Raw genomic sequence first — 27,645 nt, forward strand, 5'->3', positions numbered from 1 at the left:
ACTCACATCCCAAGCATCAGTGTGGTGGCTTTAACATATGTCCCCAAATTCTTTGACATCCCTCTCTTCGAAAGGTGGGCTCTAGTTCCCTCCCCAAACCTTGAGGTGGGCCAAACTTAGCGATGTGCTTGGAACAAAGGGATCACATGTTGTTACTTCTAAGGCTAGTTTAGGAGAATGCTTTCCATCGCCAGGCACATCATGCGGGCACTCAAGCAGCAGGCCTGGGAGAAACCAAAGATTGCTGCCAACAACTGTAAGCACCAGCTTACAGTCATGTGAATGAACTTGAATGTTGTAGGTGGATCCCTCAGCCCCACTCAAGCCTTCAGATGACTGCAATGTTTGCTGTAACAAATCACCACAAAATGAATAATTGGAAGAGTGAGAAAATGAGGCAAATCTTTATGTACTGATATGAAACCATGTCCAAGATGTATTAATTTATATATATATATATATATATATATATATATATATATATATATATATAGTATAAAATCTCCTTTGCATACAACTACTCAAAAATCTAGTTATTGAGCTCTAAAAAAATCTGTGATAGATGAAGACAGCAATGAGCTTTTTTCCTTTCTCAGTTTTCATGTCTATTCTTTGATTTTTGCTGTATCCTTTACATAGTACAAGGAGAGCCATTCTTGCCAACCTAGATTCTATAATCTTTAAAATTAATATATACAAATGTCCCCCCCCCCCCCACACACACACGCAAGCTACTGCACTTGATTCGTTTCAAGAGCTCAGGGAAAATTATGTGTTTTCACGAGCACAGCATTCATTAGTCAAACCTGGGGGTCTAGTCCAACTTTCTTGTCCTATTTTTATGGCAACCAGAGATTGGTGTTTGATGTCATATTTCCTAATGTTAAAGAGAAAAAAAAATCTTTATGCTTCATTCTGTGTGTCTGATTTACAATTCATCTCTCTTCATTCCTTTGGTCACTGGGACACAGCTGTGAGAAGAAGCTACTTTGATAGCAGCACATCTTCACTTGCCCATCAATTTTCCAAGAACTATTACAACTTTTTATAAAAATGCTGTTTGGGTTGTTTTTCAACTACTTCATGGGAGTTACCAGGGATACAACAAGGATAAGAAATTGCTGAGCTGCTGATGCTGCCAGGCCAGCTGAGCTTGCTGGCTGGTTAAATGACACTGACCATCACACGCACGGGCAGGATCCAGACACTCACCTCCATAAAACTGCAAGCATCTCCCGGGGTCATCTGTGAAGGTTATACCTCTGCATGCCAAGGGCCTGTGGCAGGATGCATGCCAATCAAACCCTTGCATACAGAGGAGGGGAGGAGAAATCCCAAGATTTGATAGGAAGTCGCTTAAAATATGCTTCTTGGAATATACACACCCCAAAAGCAGAGACTTCTACGTTTAAAAAGACAAAAGAACCCTGGCTGGTGTCGCCCAGTAGGCTGGGCATGGTCCCATGCACTGAAAGGTTGCTGGTTCGACTCCCAGTCAGGGCACATGCCCAGGTTTAAGCCTCAATCCCTGGCAGGGAGGGTACAAGAGACACTTGATTAATGCTTCATTCTTGCATCCATGTTTCTCTCTCTCCTTTTCCCTTCCTCTCTCTAAAAATCAATAAAAAATATTTTTAAAAGGACAAAAGAAGCATAACAACAAATTCATAAACCTTGATTGGATTCTGTTTTTTTTTTTTTGTTTGAGCTATAAAGAAGTGATAGGAACAGTTGGGAAAATCTGAACATGGATTATGGATCATGAAAGGATCTTGGGAAATTATTGTTAATTTCTAAAGTGTGATAATGGTATTGTGGTTATGTAGCAAGGTGCCCTTAGTCTAGCAGATGCAAGCTAAAGAAACTCATGATGTCTTCACTTAACCTCAGTTGTTTCAATAAAAATAGAGAGAATTAGTAAATGTGAAAAAAAAGCAGGCTTGTTGGCTTACCTTTTGTTCAGTAATGTATTTCAAATGATAACAGCCCAAGACAGTATAGATTGTTTAAATGTGCACCGTATGCTATCAAACTGCTAAGGATTCAGCTAAATGTGTAAGAAACTCATCTTTCAAGAGTTTGTTTTCCAACTGAGGGAATAAAATTTACGTGCATATAGGAAACTGAAGACAATGCATGGTGACATGTTTCTCTAATGGCCAAATTGCACTACAGACGAAGCTGGAAAACTCCATAGAAGGGAGAACATTTTTAGAGAAGACTAGAAAAATCAGTTGTCTTGTTTTGTTTTATTGTTTTGAGGAGGTGATGAATAAGGCATATATTGGGGTGAAAAAGGGGAAAGGGTGTTCAGGACGTGAAAAAAAAAGAGATGGAGAAGCCCAAAGACATGAAACAATGTAAACTGGTGTGTGGTTCTATTGCCATAATTGTCACATCATTTCCTTTCCACATCTTTTCTTCCTACTGTCCTCTCACTCTATCTACCCAATGATATGGCATGTTTGAAGCATCCCATACTATCTAGATTATACTTATAGTTGTTTTTTTATTCTAATTCCAGTGGCATATCTAGAATTAGTCTTGTTTTTCTTTTTCCTACAGAGAAAGAAAAAATGAATGATTGCACAGGCCCCGATTCATACAGATGAAAGGTGTTGTTTTCCTCCTTAATATGAGTCATTTATATGTTGCTTTTTTAGCTGGATTAAAGTTTCTGGTACAGTCACCCGCCCAGCAAGGAGGAAGAGGGTGAGGTTTTCTCAAACCCTTGGAGAAGGCAGAGTCCAGAAATGACTCCCTAGAACCAAACTGCACTTTTGAATTCAGAAAACATCTGGTTCTACTGTCTTACCTGGCTGTGTTTGTTTTAATTTCAAAATAATCTCACATTTATTGAAGAATTATGCCTTCCCTGTTTGAACTTAATGAAAAGAGCTTCACTCTGACTAAATAACAAGACTTCCAGTGCAGTGAGATGCTAAATTATACTTCTGAGATAAGATAGTAAAATACTTTTTAAGGAGGCTGCAAGTCATTTTAACTCGGGTACATGTAGGTTGCCAGTACTTCGGCTTCCTCTCAGATATTTGCAAATGGGCAATACCAGCATGCTTACATAACTTTGACCAGTGCAAACGTTTGTATTGTCCTTACCTGGGGAAATCAACGTAAGTAATGTGTTTGTATTTTATTACTGTTGAAGGCACTTTATTATCCATATGATGAATAAAAATATTAGGTATTTGTTATCTCAAAAGAGTTGTCTATGGTCACTCTCTGCATGTCCTTATCTTCCTCCCATTCCAAAACCAAGCCAATCGCCACCCTCTCTCTCCACCCATGTAAGTCTTCCTAATACCAACAATAATGGCCACTGCTTATCTGTCTGGCTTCATTTGTTTCTTCAACCCCCGCCTTTTCCATCTTCAGCAATATCCCACGCCTGTTCCTAGTTCCTCTTCCTTGCTGGGTCTTTGCACAAGCCTTCCCCTCATCTCTTTCTGCCTCGTCAGCTCCCGTGTAACCTTCAGACTCCGCTCAAATAGCTTCTATCTCCTCAAGACAAGCCATGTCCTCTGGTCCCACACTTCATAGCACGCCCCCCTTTTCCTGTTTTAGAAATTATATACATACTGATGCTTATTTGATTATTGACTCCGAGTGAGAATAAGGCAGAACCTGCACCTTTTTTGCTCACCATTTATCCCTAACTCGTGGAAGGTTTTGGTCCTTCTCAGCTATTATCAGTTCTTATGAACGCTAAGCACACTGTTACACAGGACGAGTGAGTCCACACCGAGCTGGAGCTTAAGGAGGTTCACAAGCCCCCACCAGGGTAGGGACCTGGAGTGCCTTCTGTGCTTTGCATTTCAAAAAAGGGTCAGGGCATCCATGAGACCACCCTACAAATGGCAGGAGGAACGTGACTTTGAGGTTAAATAACGCAGAGGAAAAATCTGCCCCTCCCTGTGAAGACCTTAACAACGTAACTTGTTGTGTGCACCCTCACACATATTGGCCACAACCAGTTAGGGATGTTGGTTAACTCCTCCTGTCTACTCTGCCAGGACCACCTGTGCCCCACAGGGAATAGCGCACAGAGCACAGCAGTCCATTCTACCATTCAGAAGCATTTAGTGAATGCCGATTTTGTGCTAAAGCACTAAGTACTGCGAGGGACAGGAGATGGGCCATAAGAGCTATTGTTTATGGAGGCTCTACCATGTTCCAGGACTGAAAATTATAAGTGGCAATTCACAAACAACAGTTTCAGTAAATAGCCGTTTTATGAAGATGTGAACACATAACAAACCATAATATAAACACCAAAGGGAGTAAGCAGGCCTTTATAATCTATATTATTCCAGATCCTCAACATAGTCCACGATAAAGGCATTTGAGAGCTTTCTGAGGTCTCAGAATTCCAATAAAATCTACTCTTCCAGGGTTCTTAATCATTCAGTAGGACATGAAACTAACAGCAGCACCCAGTAACCAAATATGTTTTATTCAGCTCCATATTAGAAAAATCCAGAGTTCTTATTCTAATAATTGGTTATTTGGGAGATATTTTTAGCAAACTATACATTTTGCTGACTCCTAGAGTGCATTTTTCCCACCGGGTTACCTGTCGTGAAAAAAATTCTAACATGTATTCATCTGAGTAACCACCATGTGCTGAGAGTTATGGACCGATCTGAAAGTGATAAAGTTGTAGCCCCTGCCTTCAAAGTTAGGTTAAAGGGAAGACTCATGAGATAAAGTAAGACCCATAAAGAGGTGCCACGCAGAAAGTGGGGCACAAAGGAGCCAGGACTTAGCTCTGCCTGTCAACAGAGGGGTTGGCATGATGTCAGTAATGACCTCATTGAGAAAGAGACACTTAATTGGTCTTGCAAGGTATTAATCCAGCAGTTGAACGGTGCAGGAGGAACAGAGACAAAGACACAAAGGCATAAACAATATAAAAGGCTGGGCAAGCAGTCAGCAAGGTCAGGCCTGGATTTATCCCCCCCTAGGTATGCAATAAAGAGCCATAAAAAAATTTTAAAGAATAAATTAGTTTTAAAAACTTGTACACAGATGTTCATGTCAGCACTGTTGACAATAGGCAAAGGTGGAAATTATTCAAATGTCCATCAACTAAGGAATGGAGCTCTCACATACCGCAATATGGATACACCTTGAAAACATTATCCTAAATGAAAAAAAAAATAGGCACAAAAGATCACATATTGTATATGTCCATTTGCATGATTTACATTGAGAATAGGCAAATTTATAGAGGCAGAAAGCAAATTAGTGGTTGCTGAGGGGTGGCAGTGGGGGGAAGAATAGGGAATGACTGCTTCATGGTTAATGGGTTGTCCTTTGGGTTGATAAGCATATTCTGGAATCAGATAGTGGTGATGGTTACACAACTTTGTTAATGTAATAAATGACGCTAAATTGCACACTTTCCAGGGGTGAGTTTTATTAAGTTATAAAAGTAAAACAAGAACAAAACTAACAATACAGAAAGTTATAAAGTGGAAAGTAAAAATTCTTTTCCACAACCCAACCCTTAAGTATTACTTGGGTTTTGAATTTTAATATGGCTTTCCAGAAATGTGTCTTATATGTGCATGGACGGGGCTGAATGGTCAGAGCATACACTTTTGCTGTCAGTTTAACTTGTTTGGGAATCCCAGCATTTTGAAATTCCTACATCATGTGTAAGCCTAGACGAACTCACTTGAAGTTAGAATCACCTTGTAACTGCTTTAGCTTTCAAAGATTTTATTTTTAAACTCATGAATCAATAGCTTGCTAACAAGTTTGGATTTTCAGGTGGGTTTAGTGAGGAAGGTTGACTCTGTCAAAGTAGTTTTTAAAAACCAATAACACAGAGAAGAGAAAGAGCACTGAGACTATAGAGACAGGTCCCATGTGGTGCCAACCGAGCAGGATCATACCAGGAAGATGTGACAGGTATTTATTGGGAAATGGCTTCAGTTGTATTAGTGCATAGATCACTAATTCATAGGGAAGATTAGCATTTCATATTCAGAGGCACCAACTTCAATAGTCAAAAGGCTTTGAGAAACAGATCTCAATTAGAAGTTAAATTTAAAGTTAATGTAATTAATGTGACATCGTCAACTAAACAATGTTTTCACAAAGGAAAGGGTGTGGCTTTTAAAAAGTTGGAAACAATGTCACGCATGAAGTAAGATCTTATGGGAGAAGATCAACATTAATTGCTCAAGTTCAGAAAATGCATCAGAAGAGATGAATGTGTCCTTCTCTTTAATCTTAAGGATTGAATTCGTATTAACAATTGAAGTAAGGGAAGCTACTGCAACTTGGCTATTTGACTATCTGAAAACAAAAAGCTACACAATGGTTTCAGGAGAGAGAAAATTCATTCAATGTATAGTCATCAGATATTATTTCCAGGGTTAATATTACCACTCTGAGCCTCAGTTTTCTTGTCTATAAATAAGGAGATCAGTTCCACTTCATAAAGCAATCAGGAGAATTGGGCTTTGCAAAGCACTCAGCACAGCACCTAGCACATAACAAACGTCCAATACATGTTCACTATCATCATCATCAGTGTGGCTCCTGCCTCCAAGTTTATAATCCAGTGTCCTAGGCAAAAAGCCAAATGCAATGCAAGAAGATGACTTATACGCAAAATTTATTTTCTTTTTATTCATGTTATAGTATCTGAATGCACAACTGCTTAATATAAGAGATGTGCTACTAATATCACAGCTAATCAAACTTTTAAAACCATAATTTAAATGTACCATGGAACGCTTTTAAAGTTTACCATTGTAGTTGAGTGACCAATTGAGACTTTATCTTGTACTTTGTTCTTTTAGTGCCTTGGATGCACCAGGAAGGAATGAAACATTGTTCTTCTCTAGAGGGGAAGCCCAATATTAAGACCAGTGTGACCACACGGGTCTGTATGAGTTGTTCTAGAACAAGCTGAGCCTAAGGGTACAGAGTTGCCACTGAGCTGGCCTTGGTGAAGGCCCTTCTAGCCTGGACAGGACAGAGTAGCAATGGCAGACAGATGGCTGGGATCAGCACCCTGCTGCAGCATCATGTGGCCACAAAGGTAAGGGCAGCCATGGCCACCGTGGCCTTAGAACTGCACATATGAAGATCCCCCTTAAAAACAGAAATAACAAAGTTCCTCGAGGGCAGCAGCTTTGTCTTGTTCCCCAACAGCAATCTCTAGCCCCAGAACAAGAACAAGGACCTGGGACATCATAAACATTGAATCACTACCTGGAAAGGAACGGACACTTAGATCATAAAAGGCTCCGGGAATCCTGGTAGAGAAGAAAGAAAGAAAAGAGAAATCCCAAAGTGACGGATATTGGACTTTCCAATAATTTTGTGGGTATGGCTCAAACTGATTTTCTTAAAATTTTCAAAATAGAAAAAAAAAAGTGACATGATTAGCACCCAAATGGGTAGATCAATACAGTTCTGGTATATTAATCACTGAAGTCATTTATACAAAAGATGGACAAGAATGCTGCACAGGTGAGATAGTCCTATTTGAGGTACAAGAGTAAATGATCTGAGGTTTTGACAATTTGAGGTCATTTACTCTTTTTTTGAGGTCTGATGAAAGCTATGAGCACCTCATAGAAAAATCCATATGCAGACAATGCAACAATTAAAGGAGGTAGCGAGGAGATTAATAGATGACTGGTTAACAGAATAAGAAGAACCTGAGGTCCCTTTTGAATCTATCACTATTGGTCTACATGAACAAAATAGGTCCAGAGGTGTGGATGCATGGAACAGACTACACAACAAACATATCTCAGAGGGAAGGATGGGGGGCGGGGGGAGAGAGATTAACCAAAGAATTTATATGCATATATGCATAACCCATGGACACAGACAATAGTGCGGTGAAGGCCTGAGGTGGGGCAGGAGCTGGGTGGAGGAGAGTAAAGGGAGGAAAAAAATGGGAGACATCTGCAATATTGTCAACAATAAAAATAAATTTTAAAAAATCCTTTCTTACCAACTGTTTTGTGCAGTGCATGTATACCTTTCTTAATCAGTTTTGTAAATTCAGATATATGCATATCAATTAGATTAGTTTGAGAGCCACCATTTTTTTGCATTGTTTGAGGAAGCCTGGGATTGTAGGAAGGCTGTAGGTTGGGAGTATTTCTACACTTTGAGTTGTATGAGTGCTGAGAACCCAGATGTAAAAATAGCTTTATTGACAAGAGCACATCAAACAGGGCTGAGGGAAAAGATCAAGAAAAAGGTGACACAGCTTCAGTGGGGAAGAACCAGGAGGTGACTAATAGGACTAGCAGGAACCTGAGACTTGGCTGCAGGTGAAGATGGCTTTCTTTGTCTAGGATTCAAAGGCACAGCAAGGAAGAAGGCAGGGCTGAGACAGTTAAGTGCTCAGGTGGCTGAAATGGTAACCAGAGACTTTAAATAAAATCTGGAGAGATAATAAATGCTGGAGAGGAAACATCTAGATTCAAATCCCAACTCCATTCCTTCCTGGCTGAATAGCACTGGGCATGCTATTAACAATTTCTCTGGGAAGAATATGTATCTTATAATTGTAACCACTGATGGAGTACAGCCCTTTACCCAGTGACACTGAGCATTTGGCTTTAAGTGGTAAATTGTAATACACTGTGAATGGAATGTGTTGTTGTGATCTCATCATTGGCCACAGAATCCAGTTCTTTAACTTGTTAAACACACAGCAAAGAGTAGGTATTCAGTATTTGGAGAATGAATGCTTAAAGGCATTACATCCCTAATGGAGTACAAAAAAAAAAGTAACTGCCAATTTCTGTGTTTTGACATAAAACAATACCTCTTAACAGTAACATAATTTTGCCCTAGCTGGTTTGGTTCAGTGGATAGAGCGTTGGCCTGCAGACTGAATGGTTCTAGGTTTGATTCTGGTCAAGGGCACATTCCCAGTTCCAGGCTCAATCCTCATTAGGGGGCCATGCAGGAGGCAGCTAATCAATGATTCTTTCTCATCATTGATGTTTCTATCTCTTTCTCCCTCTCCCTTCTTCCCTGATATCAATAAAGAGATATATTTTTTAAAAGTAAGATAATTTTAAAACCAGAATAGATTTAATCAACATAATTAACAACTTCTAAACATCTGCATTTTGTGTAATAGAAATCACTTTGAGACAAGATATAATTACATGCAATGTTTTACTTTCTAAAGTATGTGCAAATTTGTTTTAAAATATTCTCAACAGAGATTAAGACAAATTGTTCAACAGTTTCTATAATTTTGTGGAGCATTCATTCATTTAAAATTTATTGAGTACCTACACTATTTACAAGGCCCGTGACTGCTAAGACATAAGTAAATATTTCCTACTTTTCTTCTTATGTCATGTGAATAGGAACTTATAATCAATTTGGATGAAAATATATACAAATAAGGTACATGGTCAGCAAATGTATATAAGTAGTCTATAAGAAGAATGACAATAAGAGAGACATTTATAGGAGGGAGAGGTCATTTTGGGGTAGGGAAGTAGTAAAAAGACTTTGGAGAGGGTACTTGAATCGAGCTTTAAAGAATGAACTTAAGCACAAGCAAAATGAAAGATAAGACAAGCAGACTTAAAACTGGCACAATTTCTAGGAAGAGAAGAGCATGTCTCACCAATGTAAATGGATTTGAAATTATTGAGTAACCTCTCGTTAAGTTCCTCAACCTCCTCAAAGCTGGATTATTAGTAAAGGCATGTGCTTCTGCATTTTACACGCAACACCAAACAGTGGCACTCCAGGCTTTTGCCAAAGAGAACTACTCAGGCTCCTGCCTCTTGGTGTTCATCAAAACTCCATTGACAGGACTACTCTTAGGAGAAGTGCTAAAGGACACATGGTTCTGCCCTGCCTGTGACATCCTAAAGTCTATCTCCAAAAAGGGAACCCTCTCTCCATTTGACCCAGTGATCCCACTTCTAGGAATACAGCCCAAGAAATAAAATACCAATCAGAAAGAATATATGCACCCCTATGTTGACAGCAGTGAAATTTACAATAGCTAAGATTTGAAAACAGCCTAAGTGCCCATCAGCAGATGAGTGGATTAAAACACTGTGGTACATCTACACAATGGAATACTATGCTGCTGTAAAAAGGAACTCCTACCATTTGCAACAGCATGGATGGACCTGGAGAGCATTATGCTAAGCAAAATAAGCCAGTCCGAGAAAAATAAGTATCACATGATCTCACTCATTTGTGGAATATAATGAACAGCATAAACTGATGAACAAAAAATAGATCCAAAGACAAAGAAGCATCGAACAGACTGTCAAACCTCAGAGGGAAGGCAGAGGAGGACGGGCAGGGGTAGAGAGCAACCAATGAATTTGCATGTATAGATGCATAACCAACGGACACAGACAATAGGAGGGTGAAAGCCTGGGCTGGGGGTGTGGGCAGGCTGGGGGACGTCAATGGGGGAGGCAGGGAAGGGGACATATGTAATACTTTCAACAATAAAGATTTAAAAATAATAATAATAAAGTCTATCTCCAGGTCTTTTCAGATCAGCCAAGACCTAGGTACTTGGATCACCTCCCATTGCCCCTCCCTGTAGCCTCAGCCCTACAGAATAGATATATGGACCCCTACTTTTTGTCGCATCTTCAGTTCAAGTCATAGGTGCTCAAAAGAGGTGACCCTACAAAACTCTACCTTGAGTAGGAAAGCTGTTAAACATAATTATAAGACACAGTGTCTATCTAGGAGAAATTCCAGTCTGAATGCAGCATCAAGAATAGATGTGTTCTTCTTGAGCAGTTGCTTTTAGTACAGATATTGTTGACTAGATAACACATAGCCCTTTATCAGCTGGCACAATAAATTAAAAAAATTTTAATTGATTTGAGAGAGAGAGAAAGGGAAAGAGAGAGGGAGAGAAGGAGAGAGAGATATTAATTTGGTATTCCACCCATCCATGCATTCATTGGTTGATTCTTGTATGTGTCCTGACCAGGGATGGAACCTGCAACCTTAGGCATATGAGGAAGACACTCTAACCAACTGGGCTACCTAGCCAGGGCCCGCCATGTATTTTAAATATAATTCCTAGCTTTGTTTCATGTCAACAGTTGAATTTTTCTTCTCCCTGTAAATGTATAAAAGCATCACTATCTGCCTATGCTCTTTGGAACTGCCTTACATCCTTTCTACAGAAACAGGCATCATAAATACATGACTGATTGGTTTTATTTTCTTGAAGGCGAGGGAAGTCCAGCTGGTCTTTATCCCTAAGTCATCAGATCAACGCCTGTAAGTGAGTGGGCATGCCATAAGCCTGCAAGAGATACTGCCCATCTCTGCAACTGTCAGAGCCTTCAGGCAGCAGCCATGTGTCAGATACACCAGCACCTCGGCTGCCTGCAGCCACAGCACCAGATCAATCAGGGCTGCCAAGAAATTCCAGAAACCAACAGACAACTTTACACAAATGGAAGGGCAGCAAACTCCAGCCATGCCAGCAATGTTGCTTCAAAGCCTCAGAGAAGAAGTGTAATTGTGCTTTTTAACTACCTCTCTGGAATTAGAAATGTCTGTTTTGTTCCACATCTCTCATGAATGTCTTTGTATTATACATCACATTCCATGTCCTTTCCTGTCCACCTATTTTGTGTCAAAACAATAAGACAATGTTGAGGGGCCCTAACACAATAGAGTTTCAGCCCTTCTCATGACAGGAGGCAGCAGGGACTGCTGGAAAGAGCAGGGGCCTTGGACATAAGACAGGCATGGGTGGGAATCTTGGCTTTGCCACTTACTCCCTATGACTACAGCCAAGTCAGAGAACTCTCTAAGCCTCCATTTCCTCATTTGTAAAGCAGGGATGATGATGATGATGATGATGATGATGATGATGATGATGATGATGATGATATCTAATCTAGAGTTGTCAATGTACAAAGAATCTAGCTAAGTATCTGACACATTAATGTCACCTTCTCTCCAGTTGTCCTCCCATTTTTGAGAACTTTAAATCAATTCAGTGAGTGAGAACATTCTATTAAGCTAAGTATAATCAAATGCAAAAATGAAATCATTACTTCAGTGAAAGAAAAATAATAACAATGGCCAACGTTTATTGAGCAACTACTATGCGCCAAGTGCTTTACACACATTATCTCATCAGCCTCACATCTCCTTCATGGTGCTATTACTGTCCACATTTTATAAATAAGGATGCTGAGGTTCAGACATGAAATAAACTAGTCGGAGAAAAAGACAAGTACCATGTGATCTCACTAATAAGTGGAACCTAGCGAACAAAACAAACAGGCATGGATACATGGAACAGACTGACAACTGTCAGAGGGGAGAGGGATGGGGGATTGGATGGAAAAGGTGAAGGGATTAACTGAAAAAATCCTATCTAATAATAGAGTAACATGTAAATTACCATCACTCCGCTACTCCCACAATTGGGCGGCGGGAGGCTGGGGGGCGGAACATGGGGTGGCCTATCCGGCCATTGAGAGGCACGGATCCGCTGCCACTGAGGGGGGCTACTCTGCTGTTGAGAGGCGCAGGGGGCAGGACTCCCACCCCCTGTGCCTCTCAACGGCCAGATCCGCGGCTGCTGAGGGGGCCTGCCACGGACACCCAGCTGCACCTCTCAATGGCAGGTGTCCGCGGCAGCCCCCCTCAACAGCAGGGTAGCCCCCCTCAGCGGCTGCGGACCATCAAAAGCGTGGGAGCTGGGTGCCTGTCTGCTCCAGCACCAGGCCTTTCAGAAGCCTCCGCCGAGCCGGAGGCTTCTGAAAGGCCTGGTGCACCAGCGGACAGGCACCCAGCTCCACCGCGAAAAGCAAAAGCGTGTAGAGGACCCTACACGTGCATGATTCAATCATGCACTGGGCCTCTAGTATATACATAACAGATAAACGCAGACAACAGTGTGGTGATAGCTAGAGGAAAAGGAGGTGGGGTTAGGTGGAGGTGAACAGTGGCAGCAGCAGCTCCGCTCCTCACGTGAGGGCATCAAAAAGGGAAAGGACTTCTCTTCCCACATCTGTATCTATTGATTAGGGAGAGAAATATTTCCCAGAAGCCTTGAGCCAACTTCCTGCATGTCAGAATGTCATCCTGGCCTCCCTGAGCTACCAGGAAGCTGGGAAAAGAAGTATCCGGCAAATGAGATTATGATGACCAAGACTGGCTTACCCCATGATGTATTTGTGAGCCAAGTATATTACAAGCAGATCAAAGTCAGACGTGTTAATAAGGAAGCAGGGGTTATAGCTATTGAATGGGTAAGCCAACAGTTCCTGCCATGAGCATTTTGAACAAAACAATCTGCCTTCTGGAAAGTAGGAATTTACAAGATAATAACATGATATTTGGGCATGAACACATGTTTCCAATGACAGCAAAGCTCTGATTTGGCAGTTTCAGAAGGGAGGGCTTAGCCCAGATTCCCTCTTCAAGTTCACAGCATATTCTGGGGTCCTGAGCTTGGCAAGGAAGATGGGTCTTCACTTGCCTAAGCAGAAGGAAAGGATGATTCAGAACCACTAAGATGTGTGATTTACACTGTGAGAACTGGCAACGCAAGTTGGTGATGCATTGTCAGGTGAAATACAACTCTTGCTCCTTCCAACAGCTTCAGGAAATAAAGAACATTGCCTCATTCCCTTCACCAGAGCCTCTCCTGCATGTCCAAGTCCTGTGTGTTCTTAATGTCCAGCTCAATTTTGGCTTCCTTCGTCAAGCTTTTTCTATCACTAGCCAATCTGCATCCCGCCATACAACTGAAGACATTCACAAATATCTTTCCAACCCTATCATCAAATCCAGGTGACTTGACATAAATACCTACCAATTTTGTTCACTTATCTCCATCTAAATTGCTGATAATAACTGCTGGTGTTTATTGGATATGTGCTATATGCAAGGCATTAATCTATGTACTTTACAACTATTAACTCATTTAATCTTTTCAACGACCCTATGAGGTAGACTATAGAAATATTTTATACATAAGATTACTTGGAAATAAATTGTTAATAACTTGATCAAATTCACATAGGTTGTAAGTGAGCAGGTAAACAGTAAAGACCAAACTTGAACCAGGTCTCTGTTTCTCCACAGGACTTTCTCCTGCCACCCCGGGACATTAGCACCAAAATGATTCTCTTTCTTGCTCTTGCCTCCATGTAAGTGTTCATTAAAAGGCCAAAAGCTTTCCCGGCAGGTGTGGCTCAGTGGCTGAGCATTGACCTATGAACCAGGAGGTTACAGTTCAATTCCCCATTGGGGCACATGCCCAGATTGCAGGCTTGAGCCCCAGTGTGGGGAGTGCAGGAGGTAGCCGATCAATGATTCTCTATCATTGATGTTTCTCTCTCTCTCTCTCCCTCTCCCTTCCTCTATGAAATCAATAAAAATATTTTAAGAGACCAAAAGCATCTTTATGTATCTTTAAAGTCAACCTGACCCTGTTGCATGTGGAATCAGGCAGTTTAGTAATATTTGAGCACACAGTGTTTGTTTCACGATTAAATATCTGCAAATGAATTATACAGGCTGGGTCTTTCTTTTGAAAAGCTACATGTCACTTGAGTACAAAAACTAACGCTGAATTCAAAATGCCCAATACTGAAATATTGACTAGAGAATTAATTTTAATTAACCTAATTTTGAATGAGCTTTAATTAACTCACTAAAAGTAGTGAGTCATTGCCATTCTCTGGGCCAAAATGAATTTATATGAAATAAGGGATGAGGTCTAGAAGGGAGACAGAGAGGAACAGAGGAAGTCACACCCCCTCTCTCTGAGATGCTACGCCAGGCCTGAACTCGAAGTGGAGAACTAAGCTCCCAAGACCTGACACAACTGACTCTATCACACAACCTACATACTGTGGTTACCCAACGTGTAACCCACCCATGACCTGGGTTGGAACCTCCTGGGCCCTTTGTTGGAACGCCACTTCCTGGGGCCCCCTCCAGGCCTACAGATTCGGATTCTCAGAGGATGATGCCCAGGACCCAGCACTGTAACAAGCACCCCTCAGTGGCTCTGATTCATCCCACGGTGTGAGAACAGCTTTCAGAGCTCAGTAAAAATGTAAAGACCATGGTGATTCCTCATATTTATTTCATGGAAATATAATTTTTAAGTAAATAAGATATTTATCCCAGCGACTCTAAAGGACAGGCGTTTGCACTTTGAAAATGAGGGAAATCAAGTCCTGACACATTATCTATGGCACATTATCCTTGTATGCAGTCAGAAATCAACTGCTTTGTACTTTGGAGCAGAGCTGTAAACAGTTACCAATTCAGTGATTGGGGCATTTTATACCACAAATTGAAGCCACTTGATGAACTCACCTTTGCATTCAACTCCTAGTTAATGTTATCTTGTGGGGAAATGGCATCTTTCTAAATTTATTGCTTCAGTATGTTCCGTAGTTAGGATAGACTTCCTGACTCAACTACTAATTGCATGTTGGGGACTTTTATTCTTCTTCTGTACAAAACCTAGCAAAGGTACCTTTTTTTTTTTTTAAGATAAATTACTTCCTTTTCTTATTCCTCTCCACTGGTTATACTCAGTCCTCAAACTCACTCTCTTGCCTGCTACCCTACCAATTAAAATTCAGGATATGGGAAATTAATTTTAAAAAAAGAATCCTAAGAGTTGACCAGCTCCTTGTGGTTAGGCAAACTCCTCTGGCCTTTCCCCAGCTTAGCAGTCTCTGTTCATTGGCTTCCTGGGACTTTTCTTGAGCCTAAGGGTTCCCTGAAACTTTGGGGTAAAGTACTCAAGGCAATAATTCATCAGTCTGGGGGTTTATGGGAATCTCCCCATTTGGAGGAACTGAGAGTTCAATCACCTTGGAAATATACGAGCAGGCTCCCTCAATACGCACAGAGAATATTTTTTAAAGCACCCTAAGAAAACAGGGTCTAGTTATCCCCAAATGTAAGAGTCATTATTTAAAACTCTCACTGACTCGGAAGAATCTTTAGACAGGAATAGCATCTTCAAGCTGACAAGTCACAATACCTGTACTTGTGCTAAACAATCTGGTGGGGGGAAAGCTCAAAAATATTCCATCCCCTGCTTAGTTTTTTTTCTCCTAAACAAATGGAATGCCTTTCACTCATCAAACTGGCCAGGCCACTACAGTGAGCACCGATGAATATGGAACAATAAATATTAGACATCAAGTTACCCATGTTGTTTGTAGAAATCTGATTTTGGGAAAGGAAGTGTGGAAGATACACTGGTAGGAGACATTTTGCACCTAAAAATGGAACTGCTTGCTTCGATGCAAATGGCTCTGGGTGTGTGTTGGGGGAGTGGGGTGGATAATTTCTCGCAGACTCTCCTTTTAGGATTCCAAGTTTAGTTTGAGTCATCAGTAAGTAAAATGTCTGTTGAATGACCACATGAATGAAATTAGTACTTTGCTTATTCTCTGCACTGAGCGGACTAAAGAACACTGATCAAATTTCTCCTCTGTTATTCCTTTCACAAGACATTGACACAGCGCCCTAGCCTATGCCAGGCACCTGATATACAAGGTTCTAGTCTGGTAATTATCTCTTAGGATTTGCGAGGGCACAGCCTCGCTCCCCCTTCCTCGACAGCCTGGACGGCTGCCGCACCAATGGCTCCGGGCTCTGGGACACCTGTTTGGCTTCTAGGAACACGCTGCTCCCTGGCAGCCAGGATTCTTCAGGCTTCCCCCGCAGCCAAGCCCTCAAGTTCAACTCTGGAGCTGGCACTGGCTCTGCACCTCGCAGGGCACCGCGCGCGATTCCTCCCGCCCGCCCGCCCGTCCCCGACCCCCGCCCGCTTACTTTGCCGCTGTCGCTCACTCCGAGGAGGTGATCCCGCAGCACCTCCATGGGGCAGGTCCAGGTGGAGTGGACGAACGTCCCTCGGAAGATGTGCGCCAGGGGCGGCATCCGGGCGGCGCACATGTCAGCGGCCGAGCGCAGCGCGGCGGGGTCCGCGGGCCAAGAGGAGCGCACCCGGCGGAGGCTCTGCTGCTCAACCCGCACGGGCTCCTGCTTCGTCCTGACCCCCGCTTTTCTGGAGATCACCTGCCCCCTGCAGGCCGCGCCCAGGGGCTGGCTCCCTGTCTTTTCTATACCAATGGGATTTTCCTCCCTGGAGTTGGCTCCCGGCTCCCGTGGGTGTGGTCTTTCCCTCCTCCACTGCGTGAGTTGTTGATATATTAACTCTTTGAGTTTCCAAAATCACGGCTCACGCTGCAGTTCTTTGGATCCGTGGTGGCTGCCACCCACCCAGGGGGCAGGAGATGAAGGAAGGAGCTGGAGGAGTCAGGGTTCCAGCCCCGGACCTCGAATTGGTCACTAAAACTGCTTTTGCTCTTTGTCCCCCCAACCTCTTCCACCCTTCTTTAGTCGGCACACCTGTGCACCTGCCTGTTTTCTCTCTCCTTTAGGCTCTAAGGGCTGTTGGTGGCCAAACCTTGGACTCTTCAACCTGTAGCACCCACACACTCTGACCTGGCACAAGTTCAGACACGGATGAAAGGTCAGTTAGAGCGGCCAACCTCACAGACAGGTTTCATTTTCAGCTTCTGCCAGCGGCAGAATTTGTCCTAATCTGATGGTCTGGAAGCATGTCCTACCGAATTGCTAGGAGCCCCCCCAGACACACACACACACTGGAGGTTAACCTGGACCCCAAAGTACCTCTCTTCACTTTGAGGCCAATATGTTGGTCCTTCTGTCCATCCACAATTAGAATTCTAATTTTTCTCATACCTAAATTAATCTCTTTGGTTTGTTTGCAGTTGTACAAAGGGGAGAAAAGAAATACTCTAGCCAACTAGCTAGGGATGGCAGTGTGACGTGGCGTGGTGGGAAAAGTGCTGGGTGAGGAATCAGGAGACTATGGTCCATGAGGTGGGCCTCAGCATCCTTATCACCGTCCTTTGTGAAAATGGAGCTTGGACTGGGTGCTGCCAAGAACGCTTCTAGGTCCACACTCCTTTCCCACACTGCACCCACACGGTTCTTCACCAAGTTCCTCCCAGAAAACCAGCTGGTTTCTACTCAGGGCCTTTGCACATGCTGCTCCTTCTGCCCCTCATGCCTCCTGCGGGTCTCACGTGGCCAGCGCTTCTTGTTTCTGGTTTACTTCCATTGTCAGCTCTTAAAGTAACCTTCCCCCACCACCAAGCTAGTAGCAAACCCCTGCCCTTGAAGACTCTATTCCATAGTCCATCCTACATCTGCCATGGCATTGATTATATCCATCATCATGCATTTTATGTTACGTTATTTATTTATTTCTGTTTCCCTTCCCCCAATACACACACACACACACACACACACACACACACACACACAGTAATGGAAATACCACTAGAATAGGGGTCTTGTGCCTAGAACAGTGCGTGGTGTTGCATACACATTTATTGAATAAATGAAGAAATGGTTTTTCTGGAAGAACAATAACCTGAGATAAGTATCCGGTTTTGGTGCCTACATAAAGAGTGAACGTTCCATTGCAGTGCACGAGCAGGCTTTCTCTGAATTGCTGCTTTTATAACCTAGGGCTAGCTTCTATGAATGATTTATTATTTTCTCAGTGCCTTCATTTCCCCTAATGTCTAGGGTGACTAACTCATTCCAGTTATGGGAGACTTTCCTGGTGTTAGCACAGAAAGTCTCGAAACCCAAACACTCCTCAGTCCCAGGTCCAACAAGGAGGTTGGTCTCCCTGCCAAAGACTCAGATTAGGAAGCCCTGAATCTTGCCTTGTGGAGACATTAGCCCTCTCTCCCTGTCACTTTTTCCTAATCCTGAGACCACACTCCCTCCTGGCAGTCCCAACAGCCAGAACACCGAAAACATCCTCTTGATCTAGGCCTGTATACACACAAACCTCAGAAAGAAAAGTGAAGATAGTGTCTGGCTGTTATTGTAAAAAAAAAAAAAAAAAAAAAAAAAGAAATCATGTAAATGCTCCTAATAGATTTGTAGGTCTCCTAAAACAGATACAGCTAGTATATTTCTAATGAAAGCCACCTCAATATCCAACAGTTGAAACTAGTGAATTTGAATGTATTTGCTCAGTAGGATATTATGCAGTTATTAAAAACAATTAGGGGAAATATGTAGGCATCTGGGAATTATATATAATAAAATTTTAAGTTTTTTTTAAAGGTATTTATGCTTGGTTACAATCATGAACCACCTATAGGCATAATGGCTAGACTTGAAAAGGTATAGAGAACAGTGACTATCGTCTTATTGGGGTAATGGAATTGCTAGGGAATTTTGTTTTGATGTTTACTGATTTTGCTGTCTGTGGCTCATGGTATGAGTATTTATCGTGTAGATTTAAATGAAGTTCGTCTTACACAGAAGGAATGGCCACAGGCCTCCCGGGGACATGGCAGTGGTGTTCCTCAGGTAAGTGCACAGTACTGCTGCCATTCACAGCCCAGTTGTAGACCCCTCGCTCAGGATCCAGCACCCTCAGCTCAGCCACACGTCAGGAAATCTGGACAACTCTCATCCCTCCTCCACCCGTAGAGACAGAGACTCCTTTAAATTGTTGGTCCTCCCAGGTCTCCCCGGGAACATGTTCTCAAGGTCACTGAGGCTTGGAGGAAAAGGAGTTGCAGAGCTCTCACAGTCACCTTTGAAACATAGCCCCAACACACGGCGAGCCAGCTTCTGGTTAATGTGGTTATCCTGACAGGGCAAAGCATGCAACAAATGGGCATTTATTGTGCCTCCAAAGTCTCAAGGGATCGCAGTTCCTATTCTCCAGCGCTTTCTACAGCCCATGTTTAAATCCATGCAGTATTAGAACTGAGAGCCTTAGAAATTATTATTTAGTGTGCGTTTCACTGCTTTTCTCTAGTATTATCATTCCCTGTCAGCAATGGCTCCTTTCAACCCCCACCTACTCAGTTTCTCAAAAGGAAAGCCACCAATGGAGTGTACTTTCAGGGTCCAACCCCCACATTTCACTTCCTTCCAAAGAAAAGAGACTCTCCTTCGTATGGCTGCCTCTTCCGGCTCCTCCTCCTCCTCCTCTCCCACATGCTATGCATCTGCTTGGCTCATGATCTCTCCGCCTCCCATGGTGCTGGCCTCATTTTACTACCTACTTTCCCCTGATCAAATGCTTCAGCTTAATTGCTCACTCCCAACCCCCTCCAGGAAATCTTTATACTCCCTCTCTCTCTGGTGTTAGGTGCTTCTCCTTTATTAGTCTGTCTCCCCAGAAGATTGTGGTTTCCTAAAGAACCAAGCTCTCTCCCTTTTTCCCCCTTTTGTTCTCTGTATCCCCTAACACAGTGCCTGGCCAAGAGAAGCTGCTCAAGAGATTTATATAAATGCTGAATTTCAAGAGATAGCTCTATTTCCTATAGTTTAGTGCTTAAAAAATAAAGAGCTATAGTAAGTGTGTTAATGGTGAGATTTTTATTGGGACTAGAATTTAAGGAAGACTTTTAGCCCTGGGCCAGGGTGGCTCGGTTGGTTGAGCAAAGTCCCACCAGGAGGTCAGCAGTTCCATTTCCTATCAGGGCACATGCCCAGGTTGTGGGTTCCATCCCCAGTAGGGGGCGTGCAGGAGGCAGCTGATGCATGTTTCTCTCTTTCTCTCTCTAAAAATCAATAAAACCATATTTTTTAAAAAGAAAGCTTTATTTTCTTGATGTAGTCTTCCAAAATTTTATTATGAAAAATTTCAAACATACAGAAAAGTTGAAAAGCTTCATTTCTTAAGACCATATTCGTCCCTGCTTCAAATGGAAACAGTGGTCTCAAAACTCCCCAACTACTAGGTGGGACAAGTATATTCTGAAACTCTAATTGCTGAGGCAAAGGACAGGACCATAGTATGATCAGTTTTTACATTTTGGTCACCTTATTGGTGTAATTATACCAGCAGCTGATCAATCTCTCCTGCTAGATAGAATCTGACCTGTTTTAAAAGGCTTTCTCTTCTTCTATCTCATTTTGAGGCACACAACAACCCTATAAAGTAGGAAGAGGGTGTACTTGAATCATTACAGAGATGGGGAAACTGAGGTTCCAGGGCATTGGCTTGCCTAGCCACTTGGTACAGGATGGACCTGGGTCTTGACTGCAGTTATTTCCACACATTGTTTCCCCATAATAGACAGCGAAGAATTTTACATTCAGTTTTTCCATGACTCACTTGATCATTGTAGGTTGTCATCTACAACTTCCACATTGTACATGGTTTTCCAACCATTGTCAGTGACACACCGACCCACCCTGAAGTAAAACCAAAGCAGGAATAAAACTAGGACCTCGAGGAGATAAGCAATCCAATCAGCATAGGTTAGTGAAATGATCCAGTGAAAATAACGCGTGTTTTCATGAGGCACAGGGAATAAAGGGCAGGCGGCTTAAATGAGAAGCCACTTTCCTCTCCCATCCAAGGAAAAAGTTGTCGTTGCACAGTGAAGTAGATGACTGCCTATTTTATTTATTCTTTTTGTGTAGCTAAATCTATCAGTTTCCATGGTGCTCCATGTTCACCATGGAAACTGACAAGCTCGTTATGCTTTAAGGGGAAAAAAGGCACACCAAAAATCTGAGATGGAATAAATGCATTCCTTCTAAAATTGTGTTCTTCTGAGTAGGAAGCCTTGATGGAGAGCAAATCATAATGATCTCAATTTTCTAGTTCTTAAGTGAGAATGCAGGTTTGCATACCCATCAAAGGAGTACTCTTGTGCCCCCTCCCCAAATTACTTTATCTTTATAGCAGTAGTTATGTCTGTGGGTGCCTCACTTCTACATTTACTAGCAATAGAGAGATGGCTCAATCCTCACGTAGCCAGTTTGGCTGATCTCTAGTGCTAGTCCCTATATATCTTATTCTGTTTGCTCATGCAACCAATATTTCTTGGAAATCTACAGTATGACAGGCATTATGCTAAGCACTGGATATGACACTGTATGAAACAGATGTTGTCCTACCCATATGCAACTTACACTCATCTTCCTTGTCACCTCTAGGAGTGGAATTAATAGTTTCCATAGTATTAGTATAACATTTCCCTAGCATGATTGGAGAATAGCATATTATCATATATACTGCATATCAAATTTGGATATCTATCTAATAAAAGAGTGATATGCAAATTGACCGTCACTCCAACACACAAGATGGCCGCCCCCATGTGGTCAAAGATGGCCGCCCCCATGTGGACACAAGATGACCACCTCAAGATGGCTGGCAGGGGAGGGCAGTTGGGAGGGACCAGGCCTGCAAGGGAGGACAGTTGGGGGCGACTAGGCCTGCAGGTGAGGACAGTTGAGGGGGACCCAGGCCTGCAGGGGAGGACAGTTAGGGGGAACCAGACTTTCAGGGGAGGGCAGTTGCGGGGGGGGACCCAGGCCTATAGGGGAGGACAGTTAGGGGGAACCAGACTTTCAGGGGAGGGCAGTTGGGGGGGGGGGACCCAGGCCTGTAGGGGAGGACAGTTGGGGGGAACCACACCTTCAGGGGAGGACAGTTGGGGGGGACCAGGCCTGCAGGGGAGGGCAGTTGGGGAAAACCAGGCCTTCAGGGGAGGGCAGTTGCAGGCGACTAGGCCAGCAGGGGAGGGCAGTTAGGGGCAACCAGGCCGGCAGGGGAGGGCAGTTAGGGGTGACTGGGCTGGCAGGTGCGGGCAGCTAGGGGCGACCAGTCCAGCAGTGGAGGGCAGTTAGGGGTGACCAGGCCAGCAGGGGAGCAGTTAGATGTTGATCAGACTGGCAGGGAAGTGGTTAGGGGGTGATAAGGCTGGCAAGCTGAAGCGGTTAGGGGCAATCAGACAGGCCGGCAGGCGAGTAGTTGGGAGCCAGCAGTTCTGGATTGTGAGAGGGATGGGGCCTAAACGGGCAGTCAGACATCCCTCTCAGGGTCCCAGATTGGAGAGGGTGCAAGATGGGCTGAGGGACACCCCTCCCCCCGTGCATGAATTTTGTGCACCAGGCCTATAGTGAATATAATAAAAGGCACTTAAGATTAGAGCTAAAGTGACACATTGGTAACAATGCAGATGTGATTTCTTTATCATTGTTTTAAAGAGGTCTATATTTTTAAATAGATATTTTATTTTGTAAAATTGTTATGTTCATTTTAAATGATTTGAATATTTTTTAAAAAATACTCTTCTCTCACAACCCAGACCTATCATCACCATTAACATCCTGGAGGTTTTCTTATAAAAGTTCAAATATAGAAAAGACAACAGATGAGAGACTAGAGGTTTGTAGAGGGAAAAGTAAGCTAGAAAAAAAGCTGCTTCTACTTTGTAGAATAGCAACTAAATTTGGAGAAAATTGGGAAAAGACATATGTTTTACCTAAATTTTAATGAATAAAGAAGAACTTCAAAAGAAGAGAATTGAATTTCAACTTGAACTAGGTTTTATGCCCGGCTGATGCAGGAAGATTATTTTTTTTTTTTCTGGATAGAAAGCTTTCAGTACCATATAAGTGCTGCTCCTTCACTACTCTTACTGCTGATCCTTAGAATCAGGTAGCACCTTAGCTATGACAGCAAGCTCAAAGCAACTACTATTCACCAGGTGTTACTTTATCTACATTTCTACCCTAAAATGGGTTATAAAGATATCCCACATTTAACACCAAAGGATAAGCACTAGATAGAATCAATATCTATGGATTTCTATTCCAGCTCAGCCTCTAGCTAATGATACCTTGGGAGAGTCATTCCACCTTTTCAGACCTTGGTTTCTTCATTTGTAAAATGGGAGATCACATACTATCACTGGTTCCATACTTCTTTACTCCCCAAAACTCATTTTATTTCTCCTTCTCAGACCTTAAATTTTATTTTATTTTTTTAATATTGTAACAGCATTTTTAAGTGGCAGATTATGGAATAGTTGCAGATTTAAAAATATATAGTTTTATTGATTTCAAAGAGGAAGGGAGAGGGAGAGAGAATCATTAAGTAGCTGCCTCCTGCACACCCGCTACGGAGCATCGAGCCGCAACCAGGGCATATGCCCTTGACCTGAATCGAACCTGGGACCTTTAAGTCTGCAAGCTGACGCTCTATCTACTGAGCCAAACCAGCTAGGGCTCAGACCTTTTAAAACATTTTATCTATAAAGAAGACAAGATAGATGCCCAATATAAGTTGTTACATAAATTACCCCATTTTCATTAATGAAAGACCAAATTAACTACCTTCCACAGCTTCTGATCAACATGAACTGCCTAGTACTATCATGTTGAATTAACATAATTCAAACCAAAAGCAGAGCTACCATTTTACTTAGTTCATGCAATCTATCTCATGTTGGACAAGTGTTAGTAATAGCTTAAGAAATATAGTTTTTAATTTGTTGGAGTAGGGAATCATTAACATGATTTCACACATTTCTGGGAATTAGTCCATTTTTCTGCCTTGAACTAGAAGAGTTTACTTTATACATATCCAACATGCCACATTGACAATTGAGACTTAGAGAATGAAATCCTATTTACGTGCTCATTCTTGGGACAACAAAGAAGGGTTGGTTTTTCTCATAGGTATCCATGCACAGCTCAAGTGGCTTGAGCTGACAGTGGTTCCCAAGTTGGGAAGAGGCTCAGCTCAACTAACGATGTGATAGGCTGTATACTAAGAGCTGTTGCATGCATGTGAGTCCATGCTCCTAGAAGCCATGCCCAATTTGGGCTTCTATCCCAGCAGAAAACCAACTATTACAATTGTTAGAAAAGCTACACAATTAGTGTCCCTTTGGATAGGTGTATATTTCATATGGAAATTAAAAACTAACTGAAAATCAAGTTGTGACAAAAAAATGATTCTTATAAAGAAAATAAAAGATTTTTGAGAAATTCTTATAGCCTTATTTGAATATATAAAATTAAACCTACTTGGGAAACTATAAATGAATGTCAAAAATTCCTTCCTCTCTGAATATTTCTAAAGGGATGATTTTAATTATATATATATATATATATATATATATATATATATATATATATATATATATATAGAGAGAGAGAGAGAGAGAGAGAGAGAGAGAGAGAGAGAGAGAAAGGAACTTACCATTCTTACCATTTATGGAAGACTCTTTCATATGAAAAGCAAAAGACACTAATTATAAATCTAGCCCAAATGGGAGGGGAAAGCATCAAAAAGAAGCAATTTTTGTTGTTGCTTTTATAAATTTGGTTTGTTTTTTCAGAATTCTTTATGCAAGGGCACATAATAGAGACTCAGTAAATAGATGAATTAATCTCAGATTATATACTCTAATATCCCAATTCAGACTTACTCATTTCCTTCCTCAAGCATTAAAATTGTCATAGTGTATGCCCAGCCAGTGTGCTCAGCAGTTGAGCATCTGCCCATGAACCAGGAGGTCATGGTTCGATTCCCATTCAGGGCAAATGCCCAGATTTCGGGCTTGATTCCCAGTAGCAGGCATACAGGAGGCAGCCAATAGATGATGTTCCTCTCTCACCAATATTTCTATCTTTCTCTCCCTCTCCCTTCCTCTCTCTAAAATAAATAATAATATTAAAATTGCCATAGTGTATATAATACTATTATATGTTGTGAAATGAAGAAAGTATAACTTGAGTTTGGGGTATTAAAGACTTTAAGTTGAAAGTAGCAAAAAAGCAGCCCAAACTCCAGCTTCATCTTGACTATATTAGGCAATACATTTTGATGTAGAGCTTCAATCAGCTCTGAAATTCTCCATACACACTGTCATTTACATAATATTTCTACAACTGTTCCTCCAAATTTTTATAAAATAAAAATTGTCTGATGCCTTGTTGAAGTCAATATATACCACACCTTCTGTTACTAATTTTATTGCTTAAAAATAGAATGTTTCCTCTCAAATTGTAAAAATGTATTATTTCTATAAAATAGTATTTTAGTCATCTTTATCTGTCTTGTGGGCCCCTTGATAATAGTTTTTATAATGCTCATCCAAACACTAAATTGGGGCTTGGTGAGGACAGAATACTAGTTTACTCATCCTTCCCCCCTCAGGTCAAGATAGGAGAGCAAAGTGATTAAGGGCCAGGCGTTCAAAATCAGACAAAGCTGGACTGAATTCTGGATCTACCATGTATGACTACACAATCTTGTGTTTGTGGCTTCATCTTAAATCTCACTTTCTCAAGACAGAAATACAAATAACCACTCTATTTCACTATCAGAATTAACTGAAATATGATACATACAAAAGTAGGTTTACAGTTGTGAGTACACGACTGCTACCAGGCAAAACTGTTAAGCAGAAGTTCCTCTACTCTTGATATATCTCACAAATGTTAATTTGTGACATATATACCCTCTTGTACCCACTTCTTTCCCAATAGATTTAAAAAAATTTTTTTTTACTGATTTCAGAGAGGAAGGGAAAGCAAAAGTGAAAGAGAAAGATCAATGATGAGGGGGAATCATTGATCGGCTGCCTCCTGCACACCCCCTACTGGGGATCGAGCCCGCAACCCGGCCATATGCCCTTGACCGGAATCAAACCCAGGACCCTTGAGTCCGCAGGCCAGGGCCCAATAGTTTGTTGAGGCAGGATTTATGCATGCTTACAAACCCTTAATAAAAACCAAGTGCCTCTCCAGAGCACAGTATGTTTTATGGAGAGTTTTCAGAAATATACATTTGGGTCTCATAATCAGCCAAGGAGATAAGCAGAGCAGACATAGGACTTTGCATTTTATAGATGGAAACAAACATTAAATGCCATGTCTAAAATCACAGCACTGGTTCTCTAAGATCCTCAGACTTTTGGCAATTAGTTCAAAGCTCTTTCCATCACTCCATTTGATCTTTTATTTGAGCTAATACCAGCCAAAAACTGGTATTTACCCCTATTTGCCAAGCCCCTTCCCTTTCCTCTTCATTTATTCCCCTTTTCATGGTCTTCCTGCTCCCCATTATATCAATGGTTTCCAATCTTAGGAAGTAAAGAGAGAATCTGATCGGTTCTTATGCCGTAAATGAAAAACACAGAGAGAGTTCAATGTGTCACCAAAGGGCCAAATTCCTAAGCATTGAATAAAACTTAATGCATTATACGGTGACTATTTTGGACCCCATTCATAGAGTTACAGTAGTACAATTTCTAGTATTGTTTGGGAGAATACTTCTAGGAAGGCAGTTAGTGTAAAAAGAAATGAGGTAGCTTTCCTAATTCTCCTTAAATTGTAACCAGAGTGAAGATCTATTCTGACCTGGGAAGTCAAGAAGATGGATGGCCTGGAGTTTAAAAACAAGTGACCAGGGAATAATTTCCATGTGGGCTCAGGTCACTTGGCTAATCTAAAAGCAAACATTCTCAAAGAACAATGTTCGTGTACATAAGGGATGTCCAAGCAGTACCTAGACTATACACTTTGCTGATTTTTAGAATAGGAAAGAATTCATCTAAAATAGATGAAATTCTGGAACCTGAAAATCAATAGAGGATAGAGATTGAGGCCAGAAAAAAAAAGAAAGCTCAGAGATTGCTTCCTAAACGGAAATTACTTCTTGTTATCAGAGACGAATAGTTCCCTGAAATTATCACACAGGGTACACAGAACTGCCTCCTTTTCTTCCTCAGTTACACTTTGTCCTTG

General features: G+C 41.8%; 1 protein-coding gene across 1 annotated transcript in view; it reads right to left on the reverse strand.

The window, feature by feature from the left end:
• Positions 1-17,165, reverse strand: part of GDA (guanine deaminase) — a 66,930-nt gene extending 49,765 nt beyond the window's left edge. Inside the window, exon 1 of the mRNA XM_079789890.1 lies at positions 16,849-17,165. Coding sequence (XP_079646016.1) covers positions 16,849-16,971 — 123 coding nt within the window. The 5' untranslated portion in view covers positions 16,972-17,165. The remainder of the gene's footprint in view (positions 1-16,848) is intronic.
• Between the last annotated feature and the right edge of the window lie 10,480 nt (positions 17,166-27,645).

This window comes from Cnephaeus nilssonii, assembly GCF_951640355.1.
Source record: "Cnephaeus nilssonii genome assembly, chromosome: 14".
NCBI lineage: Eukaryota > Metazoa > Chordata > Mammalia > Chiroptera > Vespertilionidae > Cnephaeus > Cnephaeus nilssonii.